At 56.5% G+C, this 18,467-nt stretch overlaps 1 protein-coding gene across 2 annotated transcripts; it reads left to right on the plus strand.

Annotated features, from left to right (window-relative positions):
* The first annotated feature begins 3,831 nt into the window (after window positions 1–3,831).
* FAM160B2 (family with sequence similarity 160 member B2) lies at window positions 3,832–17,834 on the plus strand. 2 transcript variants are annotated; one of them, XM_028519859.2, is made up of 17 exons: window positions 3,832–3,998; window positions 8,330–8,408; window positions 10,377–10,546; window positions 11,032–11,136; window positions 11,230–11,352; window positions 11,553–11,780; window positions 11,884–12,080; window positions 12,421–12,529; window positions 12,737–12,813; window positions 13,173–13,362; window positions 14,209–14,354; window positions 14,457–14,585; window positions 14,739–14,829; window positions 15,038–15,181; window positions 15,552–15,692; window positions 15,886–15,986; window positions 16,195–17,834. In XM_028519859.2, exons 1-17 carry the CDS (start codon window positions 3,954–3,956, stop codon window positions 16,331–16,333), a joined length of 2,214 nt encoding a protein of 737 aa, XP_028375660.1. In that variant the 5' UTR covers window positions 3,832–3,953; the 3' UTR covers window positions 16,334–17,834. The 2 variants fall into 2 exon arrangements, with proteins under 2 accessions (XP_028375660.1, XP_035888545.1); XM_036032652.1 differs by lacking the exon at window positions 15,552–15,692.
* The last annotated feature ends 633 nt before the right edge of the window (window positions 17,835–18,467 follow it).

Raw genomic sequence — 18,467 nt, forward strand, 5'->3', positions numbered from 1 at the left:
GTGAAGGTTCAGATGGGCACACATATCGCAGGGGAGACAGGGGGTTGACACACACCCCCTTCCCCACCGGAGGCTGCCAGAGTGGGCTGTGCAGCAGGCTACCACCTGCCACATTCATTCAGGGGCTGCGTGGTGGAGACGGCGGAGAGCCAGCTAGGAGGAAAGCCTGCCCCGTCCCCCCGAGGCCCCAAATGCCCCCTCAGCAGGCAAGCTCATCAACCACTGACGTGGCCGAATCCTCCAGTGCCTGAGATCCTGACGGTGCAGTGGGGAGGCCAGACACACAGCACAGGTCAGCGGGGCTGAGGAGGCGGTGACTGATGTCACGGATCGGGCAGAGAACACCAAGGGATGGAGAACTCCAGCAGGAACAAGGGTCAAGTGGGGGCCCCAGGAGAAGGGTGATTTGGTCTGGGTTGACTTGGCAAGGTGTTCTGGGGCCAATAGACACAGAGCTGGGTGTCAAAGTGGGTAGGGGGCAAGGACTTGATTGGAAGGTCAGAGGCAGGACTTGGGTGGGGGTATTCGAGGGTCAAGCAGCTGGCCTCACCTGGCTGGAACTGAATGTGAAGAGGCATGTGTTGGTCAAGGATCAAGTGAGTTGGCGGGGTGGGGCGGGGAGGCCAATGTGAACCCAAGGCTGGAGCTGGGACCTGAATCGTCCCCCATCCTGGGGTGAGTTTCTAGCCCCTTGGGCAGAGACAAAAACAAAATGGCTAAGAATGACTCTAATGTGGGTGATGGATTTTTGTTTGTTTTTTTTAAAGAAACAGTATTTTATTATTTTTTAAGGTTTTATTTATTTATTTTTAGAGAGGGAAGGGAGGGAGAGAAACATCAATGTGCGGTTGCTGGGGGCTGTGGCCTGCAACTCAGGCATGTGCCCTGACTGGGAATCGAACCTGCAATGCTTTGGTTTGAAGCCCGCGCTCAAGCCACTGAGCTATGCCAGCCAGGACCATGGGTGATGGTATTTAATTGCCAGAGTTCTTTTACATTCAGAACACTGTTTTATCCTTTTAGTACACCGGTGAGGGCAACAGCGCAAACCGTTTTCATCTGTTTAGTGAAGGAGAAAATCGTGAGATAGAGACGTTTCAGCTGAAGCCTGAAGCTCCACGTGACTGATGAGTAGAGAGTAGAGCCGACACCTGGGTTCCTTGACTGCTAGCCCAGGGCCTGCCCAGTACAGATGAGGCCTCTCGTAGGGCAGAAGAGGAGGCACAGAGTGAGGAAGGGGCTCCACACACACACCACTGTGGGGCATCTGCAAATGTGTGCACAAGGGTGCTCTGGTAGGAGGGTGGCACCGCCACAGGCACCCAGCTCCCAGCCTGCTGAGCAACTCAGCAAGCCCAGGGGTCTTTCATCCCAGTTCACGGGGAAACATTTGCAGTGGGCCTAGAGAGAGAGCAGGTCCTACAGTGGTACCCAACCTTTCGGCGTCTCTGGGCCAAAAGAAGAGTTGTCTTGGGCCACACATTAAATACACAAATACTAATAAAAACTTATGAGCAAGAAAAAAGGTTTTAAGTAAATTTACAATTTTGTGTTGGGCTGTATTCATGGCCATCCTGGGCTGCATGTGGTTCGTTGGCCACATGCGGTTCACAGGCCGCAGGTTAAACACCCCACAGGACTTAAGTTCCTGAGATTCAGAGCAACTCATGCAGCTCCATCACTGAAGAAAAGCTTAGGGAGAGTCTCTCAGCACCTTCTCCCCGAAACACACACGTGCATGCATGCGTGTGCACTTGCACACACATGCAAAACCTTCCCAGTTACTTAGTCCAGTAGTTACAAACCTTTTTAGTAACAACCTTTAAAAAAATAGATCTTACTGCTACTATCTGGAGTACATTTGGAAATCGAATTTTATAGTCGATTGCTTACTATGAAAATGAGAACAAAGAAGCTGTGAGGAATAAAAAGTAAGCTCTGATGAATAAAAAGTTTAGGTCAAGGTGATGTATGACAGTTGCCCTTTGTCAAGAGGAGGATCCAATTATTGTATTTGGTTGCAGAGTACGGAGAAAATCCCGATTCACACAGGTAAGTAGTTGCAACATTGTGGTGGTTCCGTGCGCACACCAACCCGTTCACACTCTTCCTGTCAAGCGGCAGCAGCTCTGCCTGTCTCCTTGAATCCCGGGCTTTGCAACTTGCTCATTTAAAACGCCTACCCTGCCCCAGCCTCTGCCTTCATTCAAGTTGACAGGAGGACAGGTTTTTATCCAAAGTCTTCCACAAATGAGCTAACCTGACAGCAGAATTTAAACACATCAGTGACTCTAACACTTTTGGCATATAACACATATAAGGGAGTCCACTGACTTTTATTAGAACTTCAAATGTAAACTCTAAACAGTTAAACCAAATGAAAGGCTCCAGATTCCTGATACACTTCCACTGTACCCTAGAGTTCCTTAACACGTGTTGAGGGGGAAAACATTTAATCCACCCAGCTGCTTCCTTTACCCAAGAGGCAATGGGCTCAGAAAAGAAGTGCAGGCTGGATTGAGGTCTCCAACTCTCCAGGTCACTTCTGGATACACAAACCAGGCTGGTTTCTTCCCTTTTATACATTTTTTGCTTAAAAGCCTCCTTGAAGGGCTTCTCATAAGAGACCCATCTGCAGATGAACTGTTAGAAAGTATCATTTTTTCCCCAAGCAGCACAGGAGAACTGAACTCCAAACAGTAGCTCAGCCTGGATTCAAAACAACCCTTGCCTCAGCCTGGACTGCAGGCCGCACTCCACAGCACCCCGCCAGCTCTGTGCAGGCCCTCCTGGGGAATGGGGCCTAAAGGCAGGGAGGCCCCTGGACCCCACAGCTCTAGGTCCCACAGTTCTGTGACAGGGGCTACCCCCACCTCCCAGTCCTGGTCTCTAATGGGACTCTCAAAGCCTTACCCTCTCTTCATAGGATGGCAGTGCTTCGTAGAAATGTATTTTGAACAGACGTCCAGATACTGTCCTCAGAAAGAATCTTAAAAATCTCTTTCCATTCCTGGAGGAGTGGAGAGGGGGGTGGGGTGGGGGGATGGGCTTTAAACTGGCAGGCTTGGCAGGTAGAAGGCGCATCCCGAAGGCCCTAGCTTTGGACGTTCCAGGAACCCCTGCTCTTGTTGAGGGTTCTGCCTGCGTAATCCTGGGGTGTACTTTTCCTGGCGTGACGTCCACACGGGAAACCCACCTTCTGTTTCTTCCCTTGGGTCAGCTAAAAGGGTACAGTGGAGCCACTTGTTACTTCCTGTGGGACCTCTGGCCCAGCGCTGTACCCACTTAAAGCAACAAGTGAAATTAATTTTAACATTAATCCAATATATATAATATATTACCACCTCAATATGTAATCCACATAAAACCTCATTAGTGAGCTATTTCACATTCTTGTATTAAGTGGTTAGAGCCCGGGGTGTATGCACTTCACCCTCAGCCCACCTCAATTAGGACACACGTGGTTCCGGGCTCCACAGCTACACAGGGCCCGTGGCTACTGTGGGGGACCGGGCGGGGGTGTGTTTGTGTGTGTGGCGGCCGGGCCATCTGGAGACCTACAGAACCCACAAAGCTTCTCATTCCTGATGGAAACAACCTCCCCGGGCCCACTCGCACTCCTCAAAGGGGAGGGTCGTTCTCTCGTTGCCACCTGGCTCCCTAGGGCGCCCCGCGGGACTGAACCCGTCCGGCCGCTGCGGCGCCCCTCCCGCTCCCCGGGGTCGGTTTTCTTTCCCAAGGCGGACGGGCCCGGCGGGAGCTGCGGGGCCCGACTGGAGAGCGCCCCCAGCCCAGCCGGGGCGGAGCGGACCCGGCCCCGCCTCCCTCGCCTCGCAGAGCCGCGCCGCGCCGGGCAATCCCAGCGCCCGCAGCTCTGCCGCCCCCGCCCCCCGCCGCCGCCGCCGGGGAGCTGGGGAGCCGGGAGCCGGAGCCGGAACGGGCCGGGCGCCATCATGCTGAGCCGGCTCGGGGCGCTGCTGCAGGAGGCCGTGGGCGCGGTGAGGCCGTGGGCGCGGGGAGGCCTGGGCGCGGGGCGGCGGGCCGCGGCGGCCGGGGCGGAGCTGGCGGCGGGCGGAGGGGGCCGGCCGCCCGGGGGAAGGACCCCGGCGGGGCCGTGGCACCCTTCCCTGCCTCGCACAGCGCAGCCCGCTTCCAGTGGCTCCTTTCCCGACCGCGCCGCTTTCCCAGACTGCTCCATTCCTTGACTCACCTCCCCAAACTGCTTCCTGTTTCTTTTTCGGCTCCCCGGCCTCTCCCAGCTCCCAACTCTCCTGTGCCAGAGTGCTCCCATGTCACCCGGTAGTTTCTTTCCCCAAACCCCAAGTTCCCTCTCCTGGAGAGTTGGAAGGCCTGTGTGTGCCTTCCTCTCGCTTGCTCCGCTCTTCCTGTCCCCTGTGCTTAACAACAGCTGCCCCTTCCCTCCCTCGGAGCCCCGACCACTCCAAGACCTTTTCAGGCCCAGCGCGCCCTCACCCTCCACTCGGGAATGCGGGCCCTGCCTGCCCGGTCCCCGGGAAGCGTGAACAGTCCGGACGGACAGTCGGGGCGGGGGGTGGGGGTGCCCTCGCCCTGGAAGCAGCCTCCTGCAGGTTCCCACGTATTCTCCCCTCGTTACAGCAGCTTTGCATCGGGGGAGGCCCGCCATGGGGCTGCAGACCTGTGGGGAAGAGTTTATTGATTTCTTATATTCTCAGAGTTTGTGCTTTTGGCGTTTTCTGTTGGGGGCGAATGCTAGTCAGAGGCGGCCCACTGAGTTAACTTCATTCAGTAAGATAAAAGTACAGTTTAGATAGGATAGGCAGAGACCCTGTACTTAAAGTAACCCTGCCAAGAATCTGTGAAGTTGATTCCTTTTGTTTCAGCATAAACAAAATATGATCAGTTTAGTGTGTCAGATTTTCTCGCGAGAAGCAAAACCTCAGTTTCCACTCCCTGCCTCCCCAACAATCCCGCCCCCCCCCCCCCCCCCCCCCCCCCCGCTTCAAATCAGAGCTTATTATGAATTTGCTTAAGTCCCAGCCTTAAGCAAACTGGTGAAGAAAGTGAAAAGCTCCTGCTCCTTCCAGGACTGCCCCGCCCTCCCTGGACTTCCCTTGGCCTCAGGCCATCCCACCTGGCAGGGGTTCTATAGGATCTCTCCTTCCCCACCTCCCTGTCCCCAGTCAAGACAGCTATCACCTTAGAGAGTGACCTGACAAACAACTTCATACCTCTCAAGGACAGCTCCACGAAAAGGGGGGGGGGGGGGGAATGGAGGTGCAGGTGGGTGACATGCAGATAAGACCTTAGCCTAAGAAGTGAATTTCTAATGCCTCCAATGCAGGAATTTCAGAGTCAGGGGCTGGAGGAAATATTGGTGGTCAAGGGAGATACTTTTAGGCAGGCCATCTTCTTAGTCCCCTAGAAGTTTGACCCTGTGTGATTGTTGGGAGAGATGGGAACCCCTCTTTCCTCCGCACCCCGACATCTTGCACAGAGGTCTTCCCAGGCCTGGGCCTTCAGGTTCAGACCCCAGCAAGTCAGTTGACTGCTGGCTGACTCCTGGTTAAGGAGGGAGCATGCTGCTCTTTCCTGCCCTCTTCTGACAGAATGGAATAGCGACCGTTACCTTTAAAGAGAAATCATTTGGTACAGTTTCGTGGTCTGGAGCGAGAGTAGCTAACAGTTGTCTCAGGTGAAGACGATGCCCGTTCTCTTCTTTTGAATGGTCTGTTTTGGCTAACCTGCATGCTCCCATTTCTACTTTCCATACTGCATTATTATTATTATTATTAATTATTTATGTATTTTGGTTTAAGCACTGGCAAAGTTTTGGAGACTATAAACAAGTTTTGAGGTTCAGTGAGCCCCCGTCACAAACTGCTGAGATCATCGAGTGCTGGTTAAGGGTCAGAGGCCTTCCCAGAGACAAGGAACTGTGGAGCAGTGTTTTAGGGAGCTTGCTGAGCTGTTTAGTAAATGTTACTTAGTCACTCACTGCGTGTGTACCCTTCAGGGACAGACAGATTCTGAAACACGAGCCCTGGCACTCAGATGCCAACAGTCCAGTAGAGGAAACGACCGCTAACCCAAACATGATAGCATCACACGGAACTCGATAAGATGTGGTCACACCCAGTGTGTTTGGAACGACTGTGGGAGACACACCAGTCTGGTGAGGGCCACAATCCCCACAACTAATTTTGAAAGAGGACAAGATTGGGCAGCCAAGGCAGGCGCTGTGTCAAGGCCTCAGCTTCGGTGTTACCATTTCCTCCCCATCACCATGGTCTTCAGAGCGTTCTTCTCCCCTTTGTTTCCACACACAGCTGCCAGATGCCTCCTCCTAAATCATGGCCCAGTGTCCCTGACCTGCTCCCCATTGCCTACAGATACATGTACTTGAATATGTATTTCTCCGGACCTCTTGGCCTGGCATTCAAGGCCCTGTGCCCTCATCAGCCCGTCCTGGTCCCAGACACACTTTGCAGAGTACCTGCTGCAGGGAATGTGCTTCCTTCACCTCTCGTTGTTGGAATCTGACCCTGTTCTTCAAGTGTTAGTTTCGGCGTGACCTCAGCGTCCTCTGTTCCGTCCCACTGGGAGCGGCCCTTCTTTTCCCGGAGGTCACTTCCCTCCTCTCCTGCGTTCTCATCTCCCACCACTCCCTGTCGCTGAGTTATTCAGTGTGGGCTGGGACGCTCTTCTCCTCTGGGGCGCTGGGTCTTGGGCACCCTGGTGTTGCCTGTGGCATCTAGCATGATGTCTTGATTGGGTTGGCCAAAAAGTCCATTTGGTTTTGTCTGTAAAATAAAATACACAGTTTTCATTTTCACCAATAACTTTAATGATTTGGATATTTTGAGTATGTCGGCTCTCTCCCTCGTGGTATAACATTAATTTTTTCCTCAAGTAATGTCTCAATTTGATTGCCGTCAACTTCAACTGGTCTACCTGACCGTGGAGCATCGTCCAGCGAGAAATTTCCAGCACGAAACTTCACAAACCACTTTTGGCACGTTCAGTCATAGCACCTTCTTTATACACGGCACAAATCTTTTTTTGCATTTCGGTTGTTTTTACCTTTCTTGAAATAATAAAGCATAACACGCCAAAAATGTTGCGTATTTTTTTCCATCTTCAATATTAAAATTGCTACACAAAAAGTCACCAATTTTGATAAGTTATTAAAAATATACAGCTGTCATAATACAATCTAACAAAATTGTTTTGAATGAAGTTAGAGACAGCTAAGCACTACTAGAGCCGTCTTACAGAAATAAGCAAATGAACTTTTTGGCCAACCCAATATGTAGCAGGCCCTCGGAAGATAGCTCCTGAATAGATTAAAGGAGGAGACATGCAGTTCCGTGGTACCGTACAGCATGAGGCTAGAGGGCGATGTATCCAGGAACCAGGAGAGGGCTTTGTGCAGCTGGAGGCTCTCAGCCAGGCCTCACTGGGGACCACTAGGGTCTGGGTGAGTTGTCAGTCCAGGGCCTCCTGGGCAGAGGAGCAGCCTGAGCAAAGACCCAGCATAGAAACGAGCACCTTTAGAGAAAGAGAACCCGATTATGTATTTTTTCTCCTGCAAACATGTACTCTGCAAGGAAAGAGAAGAAATGCCCTTTTTGGGGAGAAGTTTTCAGGGAAAGTGGTTGTTCTCAGTTCAAGGCCAGGTGCAGCCAGGCTGTGGAAGTGGAGAGAGCACTGGAAAGGGAGGCTTTAGGGCTTGCTGGGGACAGAGTTGGAATCCCCCGCGGCCAATAGAAGGCTCAGGAGGAGACGTGGCTGGAGCAGAGCTGGCTAGGGAAGAGCTCGGGTTGCACGACCTGCAGCCTGGACGAAAGCTGCATGTGCATCATAGTGAGGCCCTTTCTTAATGTCATGCTGGTGTCAGCCACCTGGCTGAACTGAGCCTGCTGCGGCCTTGGCACAGCGTTTCGTCAACTCTCAGATTCAGAAGGACCTGAAAACTTTGTCTCTCATGTGTGTTCCCTCTATGCCACTTGATTTTGTTATTCGGGGGTGCGCTCCTGTTCTCCTCCATGCACCCCTGTTGTGGCATGACCGTGTTGTGTTGAAACGATCTGTGTCTGTGTCCCCCTCTGACACTATTAGCTCTTCCTCCGAGTCGGGCTGTGGAATCCTGCCTGCAGCAGGTGGAAGGACAGCATTTCCAGCAGGAAGGGGTGGCTGGGGAGGGGTGCCGGAGGGGTGCCGGATTGTTGCCGATAGTCGGATGTGACCTGGAGAACACGTGTCCGAGGGTGGTGGAACGTCTGTCCCTGCGCGTCCTGGCTGAGGCAGAGCCCATGTCACTCAGGTCATGCTTCTGCTCTCTCTGCAGCGGGAGCCCACCCTTGACCTTCTGGAGGCGTTCGTGGAGCACTGGAAGGGCATCACGCACTACTACATTGAAAGCACAGGTGAGGCCTGGTCTTCCCTTCAGGGAGCTGTGAGGACAGTGCGGCAGAGCCACAGTGCAGCTCAGAGACACAGGAGTCCCGTGGAAGGTGACATCTGCCCTTGTGAGGCGGGAGTGAGAAACCAGGAGTTTGGGGGTTTCGCTGGCCTGCTCTGGGAGTTGCGCCCCACTCGCCCCCGACTTCCTGCTAGGTAGAACATCCAGGCCTTCCGTCTTTAAGTGCCTGTGTCAAGAGCTTACTGATCAAAAGAAAAGAAATTGAACACATTCTTGTTTTCCCTGAGCCAACTTAGAGGGGTAGGAGGAGAACAAAAACCAAGGCATGTAACTACCTGGTCCTTGAGCCCAAGCTAACATGCCAGGGAGCCGAAGGCTGAGAGCATCAGGGTCCAGCAGGCTCACTCTCTGGGAGGCGGGCTCCGATTGGCTGCTTTGCAGTCGGTGTGCTGGCATTGGTGGATGCACACTGATCGCCAGGTAACCCTGTCCTACATCCCTAGCTTTCACCTCCTGCAGTACGGACTGGGGTTTGATTCCAGCCTGTGCCTGTCCTAAAGGCTTCACGTCAAGCCTGAGCTAGCCCCAGAAATTAGAAGGTGGCCTTGGACACTGAGGGGTCCTCTGAACCCTCTGTTAGACTGGATTCCTCTTGCTGGCACTCAGGATGTCTGGACTGGGTCACTCTGTGCGGAGGGTGCGGTGGGACGCACTGCAGTGTATTTAGTAGCAGCTCTGGCCTCTGCCCATCAGAGGCCAGTAACCCCCCCTTCTCATGTGACAAGCGTAAATGTCTCTCCGGACATTACCAAATGTCCCCTGGGAGCGGGAGGGGAGGGGTGGAAAAACTGCCCCCAGTTGAGAACAACAGCTTTAGACTGATAATCACTTTTGTTTTCATTGAAATATAACTGACATATAACATTAGTTTCAGTTGTACAGCATTGATTCAATGTATGGATTGATTGCAAAATGATCACAATAAATCCAGTTAACGTCTGTCACCACAAGTAGTTACAATTCCTTGTGATGAGAGCTTTTATAGTCTTTCGGCAACTTTGAATTATACAATACACTGTTATTAACTATAGTCACCACTCTGCACATTACATAGCCCAGGACTGATTTTATTACTGGAAGTCTGTGCCTTTTAGACACTGAAGATCTCTGGACAGAGAGCCCCAGTTCACCAGGAGAGCAGTGAAAGGTCCAGGATGGACTCAGGCCCACCTGGGGCTTCGCCTGGGCCCAGTCCTTTCGTTGCCAAAACAGTCCCTGTATCAGAGGCCCGGGAGCGGGCGAGGCAGCTGCCTTGCCCAAGAGCCTGTGCTCTCACGGAAAGCTAGAGGGTGCTCAAGGCCAGTCCCTAAGAGCCAAAGTCTTCTTTCAAACACATTCTACTGCCACAGCTCCAAGAAAGCCCCACTAACCAGCTTCTCCACTGGGCCCTCCGTGTGGTGCAGCAGAGCCTGAACCCATGTCGGGCTTGGATTTTCCTTGCTTTTTAAAAAATAGAATACTGCCTTCTGTGAGTGGAAAAGGGACATAAACGGGCCCCAGGAGGTGATCAGCTGGGAAGCTGCTAGAAACAGCTTCTAAATTCTGCCGAGAGACCCTGGGCCCACAGCCACTCACTCGGGCCTCACTGCAGCCCCGGCCGAGGTCCGTGTGTTGGCCCCGGGATGTGCGGGCAGGCAGGCGGCCTTCCCTCTGATAAAGAGCCGGGGCATGCACGCATGCTCAGAGTTGTATCCTGGACCTCGTTCTAGAAGGTCTTTTGTGCTTTTACATATGGAGGCACGGACTGTGACTTCCATTTCCTCTGGCCTTTAACTGTGGAAACAGACTGTTACCCTGGCCTCTCCAGAGTGCCCTCAGCCACTGCCACCCACCCCGGGCCCCTGGGTCCTGACCCCGCAGAGCCAGAGTGCTCAACTTCTCCCTACTCACTCTTCCCCCGAATCTCAAATAGATGAAAACACCCCGGCCAAGAAGACGGATATCCCCTGGCGGCTAAAGCAGATGCTGGACATCCTGGTGTACGAGGAGAGGCAGCAGGCGGCAGGCGAGGCCGGGCCCTGCCTCGAGTACCTGCTGCAGCACAAGATCCTAGAGACCCTGTGCACGCTGGGCAAGGCCGAGGTGGGCAGGACCCCGCTGCCTCCAGAAGCTTCCGGCCAAGCCCTGGGTTCCAGGCTCTTCCACCTGTGCTTTCCCAGTCCCCACACTACCGGTGGGGGCCCCTGCAACCGGCCCTTCAGCACACCCACCACCTCCCCGTGCTCATCTGCTTGGTGCCTTGCTCTCTTGGTCGGCATTTATTTAGCAAAGATGTGCTGGGGATGAGCCCTGTGTCAGGTTGCGTCCTAGGCACTGAGGACACAGCAGGCTTAAGACAAAGGAGCCCCCATGTGTGTTCAGTGATGACAAGGTCATGGAGACAAATCATGTGGGGATGGGCACTGGTGGCGAGTAGGAGGCCTGTTTCCATGGCGAGGGAGGGAGGCTTTGGGAGAAGTGGGCTCTGAGCAGGGGACAGAGAGGAATTGTGCAGGGAGCCATGCCGGGGGCCGGGGGGGCGGGGCATGGCTTCCTGTGCTGACAGGCACTCTGCCCCCGACCTGCAGTACCCCCCGGGCATGCGGCAGCAGGTGTTCCAGTTCTTCAGCAAGGTGCTGGCCCAGGTTCAGCACCCACTTCTGCATTACCTCAATGTCCATAGGCCTGTGCAGGTGAGGGGCTGAGAAGCCTAGGGGTGTGTAGGGGTGCAGCCCCCTCTTCCCTGTTGCCCATTCCCCTCTGCTTCTGTGCTGCCCCCCTCCCAGAAACTTCTCCGGCTCGGTGGGACAGATCCTGGATCACTCACAGAAAAGGAGGAGGTGCAGTTCACCACCGTCCTCTGCTCCAAGATCCAGCAGGATCCAGCCCTGCTCACCTACATCCTGGAAGTGAGTGCCTCTGTGGGCACAGAAGTGCAGGGCCCAGGCCCCGGGCCCCACCCTGTGGTCCCTCTGAGGAAGCAGAGGTGCACAGAGCAGCTCTCCTCAGCCCGTGCGAGGCCCTAACAGTCCCCACACCCTACATTTCCCGGGGACAGCGTGGGGAGTAGGCTCCACCACGACCTGGCCTCATTCAGCCTCATCTACAGGGCAAGAAGACTGTTGCTAAGAAAAAGGCATCCAAGGAACCCACCGCCTTGCCTAGAGAGACAGCCAGCATCGAGAACAAGGACCACCCCCACAGTGAGGCTTCTGACAGGGGTCCCTGTGGCGCCTGGGCTTTGACCACCCAGCTACCTATTGAGACCCAGGAGCCCGATGGAGGGATTGGGGAGAGCAACCTGGTCACTTCGCTGGTTGGCCTGTGCAAGAGCAAGGTGCCTGATGCTGAGACAGCGATGGGCCAGACAGGGCGAATTATGGGGTGAGGGGCCTTGGGGGCTCAGGTGCATGTGCTGAAGTTGTACCTCTGTTCCCTAGAAAGGTCGTGTGGCCCTGAAGGCCCAGGAGAACCTGCTGCTCCTTGTCAGTGTGGCTCCCCCAGCGGCTGCCGCCCACCTGGTACAGAGCAGCCCCTTTTGCCCTGCGATTGTCGAGCACCTTTGCCAGCTGCACCAGTCCATGCCCACGTTCCTGGACCCTGCAGACATTGCCGCTTCAGAGGGCATCAGCTGGAGGTAGGTGCTGGGCTGGGGAAGGCGGGGCTGCGTCTTCAGGGGCTGGAAGCCCTGCAGGTCCCCTGGTAGCCAGTTCCTCTGTTTCTGGGAGGGATGGGGACCCCTGCTGGCCATCTTCTTCCCACGGTTACAGCCCGTCCTAAGGGTCTTCTCACCCTTCAGAGAAGCATCCCTTTTGCTTCTTCCCAAAGAACCCCTGTTGAACCAACCACCTCACCCTGCATCCCCGCCTACCTCCTGCCCTGCAACAGAGGTTCCCTGGCAGCGGGAGGAGGGGCTCTGCTTCCTTCTGGAACAGAGCTGAGGCAGGCCTCACAGCCGCTCCCTCACTGTCCCGCAGGGTACCCAGTGCCCCGTCTGATGAGGCTCCCTTCCCGGGCAAGGAGGCCTTGGCAGCCTTTCTGGGCTGGTTCGATTATTGCGACCGTCTCATCCAGGAGGCACACACGGTGAGTGGGGACAGGGAGTTCTCTGCCACTGGCTGCCCTCCTCCGTCTCTCCCTGGAGGACTGGGTGGGTCTCTCAGAGCTGGGCAGGCCTCGGGTTGGCAGGGACCCTCTGCCTGTTGTGCTGGACACTGCACCAGGACAGTTATTTCTTGGTGGCAAACTGTCAGTGGAGGTAAAGGTGTTTACCACATGCTCTTTGGTGCCCAGGTAGTTGCAGACGCCTTGGCGAAGGCCGTGGCCGAGAAGTTATTTGTGGACATTCTGCAGCCGCAGCTCCTGCACGTGTGAGTCTATGTCCAGGCCCCTCAGCTGTGGCTGTGGTGTGGATCCCGGTGCCCACCACTCCTGCCCCTTCCTATCCTACAGCCAAGGACCTCCTCAGCCAGAGTCACATGAGTCTGTGGGCTCCATCGGTTCATGGGGGCCAGGCCTGTCCCCCAACACACATGTGGCTCAGAGCCACCGTGGGCTACAAAGGCCTCCGCCCTGGGACTCCATGACCTCAGGGGATGGGAGTGAGCAGAGAGGCACAAGCCTGAGATATTAGGAAACCAGGAAGGGGCTCTGCCCCTGCCCCGACTTGTCCACTCCCTGCCGCTCTGGCCTCCCCTTCCCTGCCTGGCTCATTGTTCCGTCCACATAGGTCTGAGCAGAGTGTCCTGACCTCCACTGCCCTGCTGACGGCCCTGCTGCGCCGGCTGCGCTCCCCTGCGCTGCTTCAGGAGGCCGTGGCCTTCCTCCTGGGCACTGACCTGCGGCCTGCAGCCCCCGAGGACAGCCCCTGCGCTCTGTGCGCTCAGCTCATCAGGCACTGCGACCACCTGTCCGATGAGGTGAGATGGGAGGGTCCTCCACTCACTCCCACCCCACCCCACCCCTGCCAGAGGGATCTCTCGGGTCTCCCATCTTCACCATTCTGCCTTTGAGACGGCGAAGCCTCCCCCGAAAGGAGCAGTGATGCGGGGACTGGGCCAGGCTGCTCCCGTTGTGCACCAGGCATCCCGCAGCAGCTGTCTGTGGTCGCGCAGCAGTGTATCGTGCGCACCCATGTTTTTAGCCCAGATTTTCAGGGAAAAAAATCTTTCATTTTAATTCTTTAATTCAATTTTGTATTTATTTACATTTAGAAACAAAGCTGATTATTGTATTCCAGGGTATTATTTTGCATGTGGGTGTCATTATTGCTTTCTAGAGTTAACACTTTCAACTCATAAGCCTAAGTAAAAGAATTAAAAACATTTATATAGATATGGAGTTGGTGCTACCTGTATGTAATGCACACCCTTATTTTTCCCTCAAAAATTTGGGCAAAGAAGTGCGCATTATACACAGCAAAATACGGCACTTGTGCTGGCCCTGCATAGAGTGCAGACTGCCTCATCGGGCTTGTTTGAGGCTCACGGCTGCTCTGTGCGGTAGGGGGGCCAGTATTCCATTTTTCAGACATAGAAACTAAGGCATAGAGAAGCCCATTTCCTGTCCTATTATCACATCAGATTAATAATGGAACCAGCCAGACTTCTGATTCCCAGGCCAACACTCTCCCACTCCCTTCACAACTTGCCAGGGATGGGGGACCCCTCTTCTAGGGGCACTGTTCTCATCTGGGTGAGCAAACCCCAGGCACACCCAGAAGCCGGGGCAGGAAGGGGCGTCCTGCTGACCCCTTCTGGCCCCAGATCAGCATCGCCACGCTGCGGCTGTTCGAGGAGCTGCTCCAGAAGCCCCACGAGCACATCGTCCGAAAGCTGGTCCTGTGCCACCTCGAGGGCCGCCCCTACGTGGCCCGGGGTTGCCCGGAGCCTGAGAGCTACGAGGATACCCTGTAAGTATGTGAGGACACCTGGGCCCCACCCCAGCCCTCAGCATCCCCACAGTTTTTCTTTCGTGGGCTCTTTGGTGCCATGTGTGTGTGCTCTGGCCACAGAGACCTGGAGGAGGACCCCTACTTCACAGATGGCCTCCTCGATGCCAGCTTTCAGCCCCCTGCCAAGCCTGCCCCAGCCCCTGCCACCACCCTGGATGGCAAGACAGCGGTGACTGAGATTGTCAACAGGTAGGGGACAGGTCAGGAAGTCTGAGCCACTTGAGTTTGTTCTGCCTTTGGCCACAGCCCCGCTGGGGCACAGCCCAGCACAGTGCTCACTCCAGGGGTAGATGGAGCAGGGCAGGAGGGGCGCCCCGCCAGACCAAGCCTCCTGTCTCTCAGCTTCCTCTGCCTGGTTCCTGAGGAGGCCAAGACCTCGGCCTTCCTGGAGGAGACTGGCTATGACACCTACGTCCACGATGCCTATGGACTGGTGAGTGTCCAGGTCGCTGCCGGCACCCACTCCTCGCCCCCAGAGCTGTGGGGTTGATAACTCTGCCTTCTCCCCTGCGAGCTCTGCCCAGGGCACTGCCAGCTCCAGTCACGAACCCTGAGCCCACCTTCCCATGTACCCCACCCTGCCCTGCCGCGCTGTGGCCTCCTGACCTGGGGCCTCCTCTCAGCTCTCCCTTCTGGTCCAGTTCCAGGAGTGCAGCTCCCGAGTCGCCCCCTGGGGCTGGACCCCGGCTCTCACACCCCTGGACCCCCATGAGCCCGAGCGGCCTTTCTTTGAGGGGCACTTCCTCCGAATGCTGTTTGGCCGCATGTCCCGGATTTTGGAGCAGGTAGCCAACAGGACTGGGCCCCGGCCAGAGGGCGGGGCCCACAGGAGCACCCCAGGTGGGTGCCTCTGGAGCCCTTGGGGGAGCTCCACGGTCAGGCCTGACCGTGGCAGGTAGGGGGTCGAGCCGTCTTCAGTTCTGCAGCTCCACCCCCCACCCCACCTTTCCCCAGGCGGGAAGCCCGGCTCGCCTCTGCTCCGCGTGCCCCGACACGCCTGGCCCTCAGCCCCGGGGAGCCATGACACACACACACATCATGTGCGTCTCCCACCCCCGCACACGTTCATGCTGGCCAGGCGCCTCTCTGGGGGGGGGTACAAAAATGCTCACCAGCCCCGGCCAACCCCTGGTTTGTCCACCACATTCCCTGCAGCCATACAGCCTGAACCTGCAAGTGACCTCAGTCCTGTCCCGGCTCGCCCTTTTCCCCCACCCCCTCATCCACGAGTACCTCCTGGACCCCTACGTCAACCTGGCCCCGGGCTGCAGGAGCCTGTTCTCTGTGCTGGTCCGGGTAAGGGTGCCTGGGAGCGTGTCAGTGGTGGGCAGGGAGGGAGGGGTACGGGGTGGGGCTGGGGCCGCGGGTGTGAGGACCCTTGTCAGTGCCAGAGGGAAGCATAAGCATCACGTCCTGGTGCAGCAGAGCCAGGGCGTCTCGCTTGAGTGTCGCTGGTCCCCACCTCAGTCCTCTCTTGTTCTTGCTCCAGGTAATTGGGGACTTGATGCAGAGGATTCAGAGGGTACCCCAGTTCTCAGGCAAACTGTTCCTGGTGCGCAAGCAGCTGATGGGTCACATTCCTGGGGAGCAGTAAGTAGCTGAGGGAATTGGGTGCTGGGGAAGAGCCCCAGGTGGGAGGGCAGAGCACCCCAGGGTGGGGAGGTGCCTGGCCTTGGTGCAGAGGGTCTGTTGCCAAGCTCTGTCCTCACTCAGAAGGGTCTGCCACTGGGTTATGCCTCAGGGACACTGGGATGTCACCGATGGCTTTCCAGCCATGACTCTGTGCTCTTCCCCTCAGGCTGGACCACCAGACCCTCCTCCAGGGTGTGGTTGTCCTGGAGGAGTTCTGCAAGGAGCTGGCTGCCATTGCCTTCGTCAAGTTCCCCCCACAGGGTCCTCATCCGCACCTCTCCCCACCCCTGGAAGGGCACATCTGAGCCAGGAACATGGCGGGAGGGGAGGCTCCTGACCTCACCTCTGCCTAGGAGCTGCCTCCTGCCTGGCACAGCTGCTACCACTCTTCTCCCGGGGCGGGGGCCTGGCCCCATCTCCTCTGTGTCCAGGGACCTCTGCCTCTGTGTCTCCCAAGTCCCCTCCAGGAGGCCCTCCCATGCTGGCTGTACCAGGCTGGGCTTCAGGAAGTGGGTCTGCAAGGTACCAGAAGCCAAGGAACAAAAGGGGTGGCCTCCCAGGCAGCATGGTGTCCCCAGCGCCTTCTCAGTGGAGCTGTGTGATGGCCAGGTGACCATCGGAACCCAGACCCTCCTGGGTTCTGTGCCTGTCACCTGTCTCTACGGGACACGCCATGGCCAGGGCAAAGACCTGTGACTCAGTTCCAGCCACACGAGGGAGGTGAGCTGACAGCTCCGAGGCCGGGCAGGACTGCAGGACAGAAAGTGCACGGGAGCCCTGTCTCTGTCACACTAGGTACCGTGGATGCTGCTAAGACTTGATGTTTTTTTCCTCGCTTTTTGACTTAACCCTTGGAGGGGTACTAGGTGGCAGGGGTAGCCCACTCTTCTTGCCTGGCCCTCCTGGAGACTGTTGCAAAATCTCAAACTGCCTCATGGCAAATGGCCAAAGCATCTCCGCGCCCAGGCGGGGGCAGCTGCTAATGAGAACCTTGATGCAACTCCACCAGGGCGGGAGAGGGCCTGGGGAGCTGGGGGCTGGGTGCCAGGCTCCAGCTCCAGCTGGTTTCTCCCTGGCGCCTTCTGAACCCGTCTCAGCAGGTCCATAACACCTGGGCAGAGGGGCTCGAGACCAGGGGAGCCCAGGCCCAACCCACAGTGTTCTTGAGGGAACGCTCTCCCAGTGGAGCCGGGGAGCTCGGAGTACAGGGGAGGCCTGGGCACCCACCTGGTGGCAGGCCCCCGAGGCCTGGCAGGGAGGGGCTGGGGTCCAGGCAGCAGCCCCAGCGCTCTTCTCCCTGCGTGCCCTCTGAGGCTGGGGCTGCCACCCCACCCGGCCCGAATCTGCCTCGACCTGCAGGAACACACAGGCGGCGCCAGGCATTACCTCACAGCAGGACTGCAGTTGCTGGCTTTGCTCCTGGGCAAGGAGGAGCAGGCCAGAGCCCCTTGCGCTTCCTTTTCCTGCCCATGCTGCTTCTAGAAGCCAGCCACAGGTTGCCAAGAGGTGACATGAAAGAGGAGGAAACCCAGTGACCCCTACCTCTCCCGCATTCCTCCCAGCTGGGGAGGGCTGAACTGCTGTACTGAAGGACACTGGGCGTGTGCGTGCAGGCATGCATGCACATATGGGTGTCGGCGTGAGACAGGAGCAGAGCTCAGTGGGCAAACTAGGTCTGGACTCTCCAATTCTGAAGATGTTCAAGTGTCCAGGAGTCACAGATACTGCCCTCCTTGATGCACTCGGCATTCCTGCAGTGTTCCCCCACCCCAGACACCATGGCAATAAACGGTGTGGTTGCGTGGACACAGCCGCCCTGTTCTCCACCCTTCACGTCCTTCTGCCCAAGGCTCCACTGCTAATTTGGGCCCATCTTCCTCCCCAAGGAAGACAAATTAAGTTCCTTTTTCAGCACTGGAGTGGAGGGGGAGGGTGGTAAACAGACAGGCTCTGGCAGTGCACGTCTGCCCTTCCTCAGCGTCTGCCAGGAACGGCCTCTCTTGGCTGGGCAACACTTTCTGCTCCGCTTGCCCACGACTGAGGGCTGGCTCGCCTCAGGACACGGCAAGGAGCCAGCCATCTGCAGGATCTGCATGCAGGTCTCACGTCAGGGGCTTAGGCTGTGTGTTGTGTGACTGCTTTAGTGGTGGACAGTGGGCCTGCTGGTTTAAGACGCTTGTCCCTAAATGTACGTGAGCCATGGGTCCTCTGCGGGAGTCACCAAGTGCACGCTGGAACAAGGAAAGCAAAAGGCTTGAGAGGGCTCGTCAGTGTGCCCCACCTCAGTGCCCATTCAAATTGCTTGGGTGGTTTTTTAAATGACCAGTGCTCCAGCCCCACCTTCTATGAGTTAAATCACTATCTGGGGGTGGCCCAGAACTATTCCTAAAGCTCTCCGGGTGAACCTGACAGGCACCCAGGGTTCAAAACTGCCACAGG

Source organism: Phyllostomus discolor, chromosome 8 (assembly GCF_004126475.2).
Source record: "Phyllostomus discolor isolate MPI-MPIP mPhyDis1 chromosome 8, mPhyDis1.pri.v3, whole genome shotgun sequence".
Classification (NCBI taxonomy): Eukaryota; Metazoa; Chordata; class Mammalia; order Chiroptera; family Phyllostomidae; genus Phyllostomus; species Phyllostomus discolor.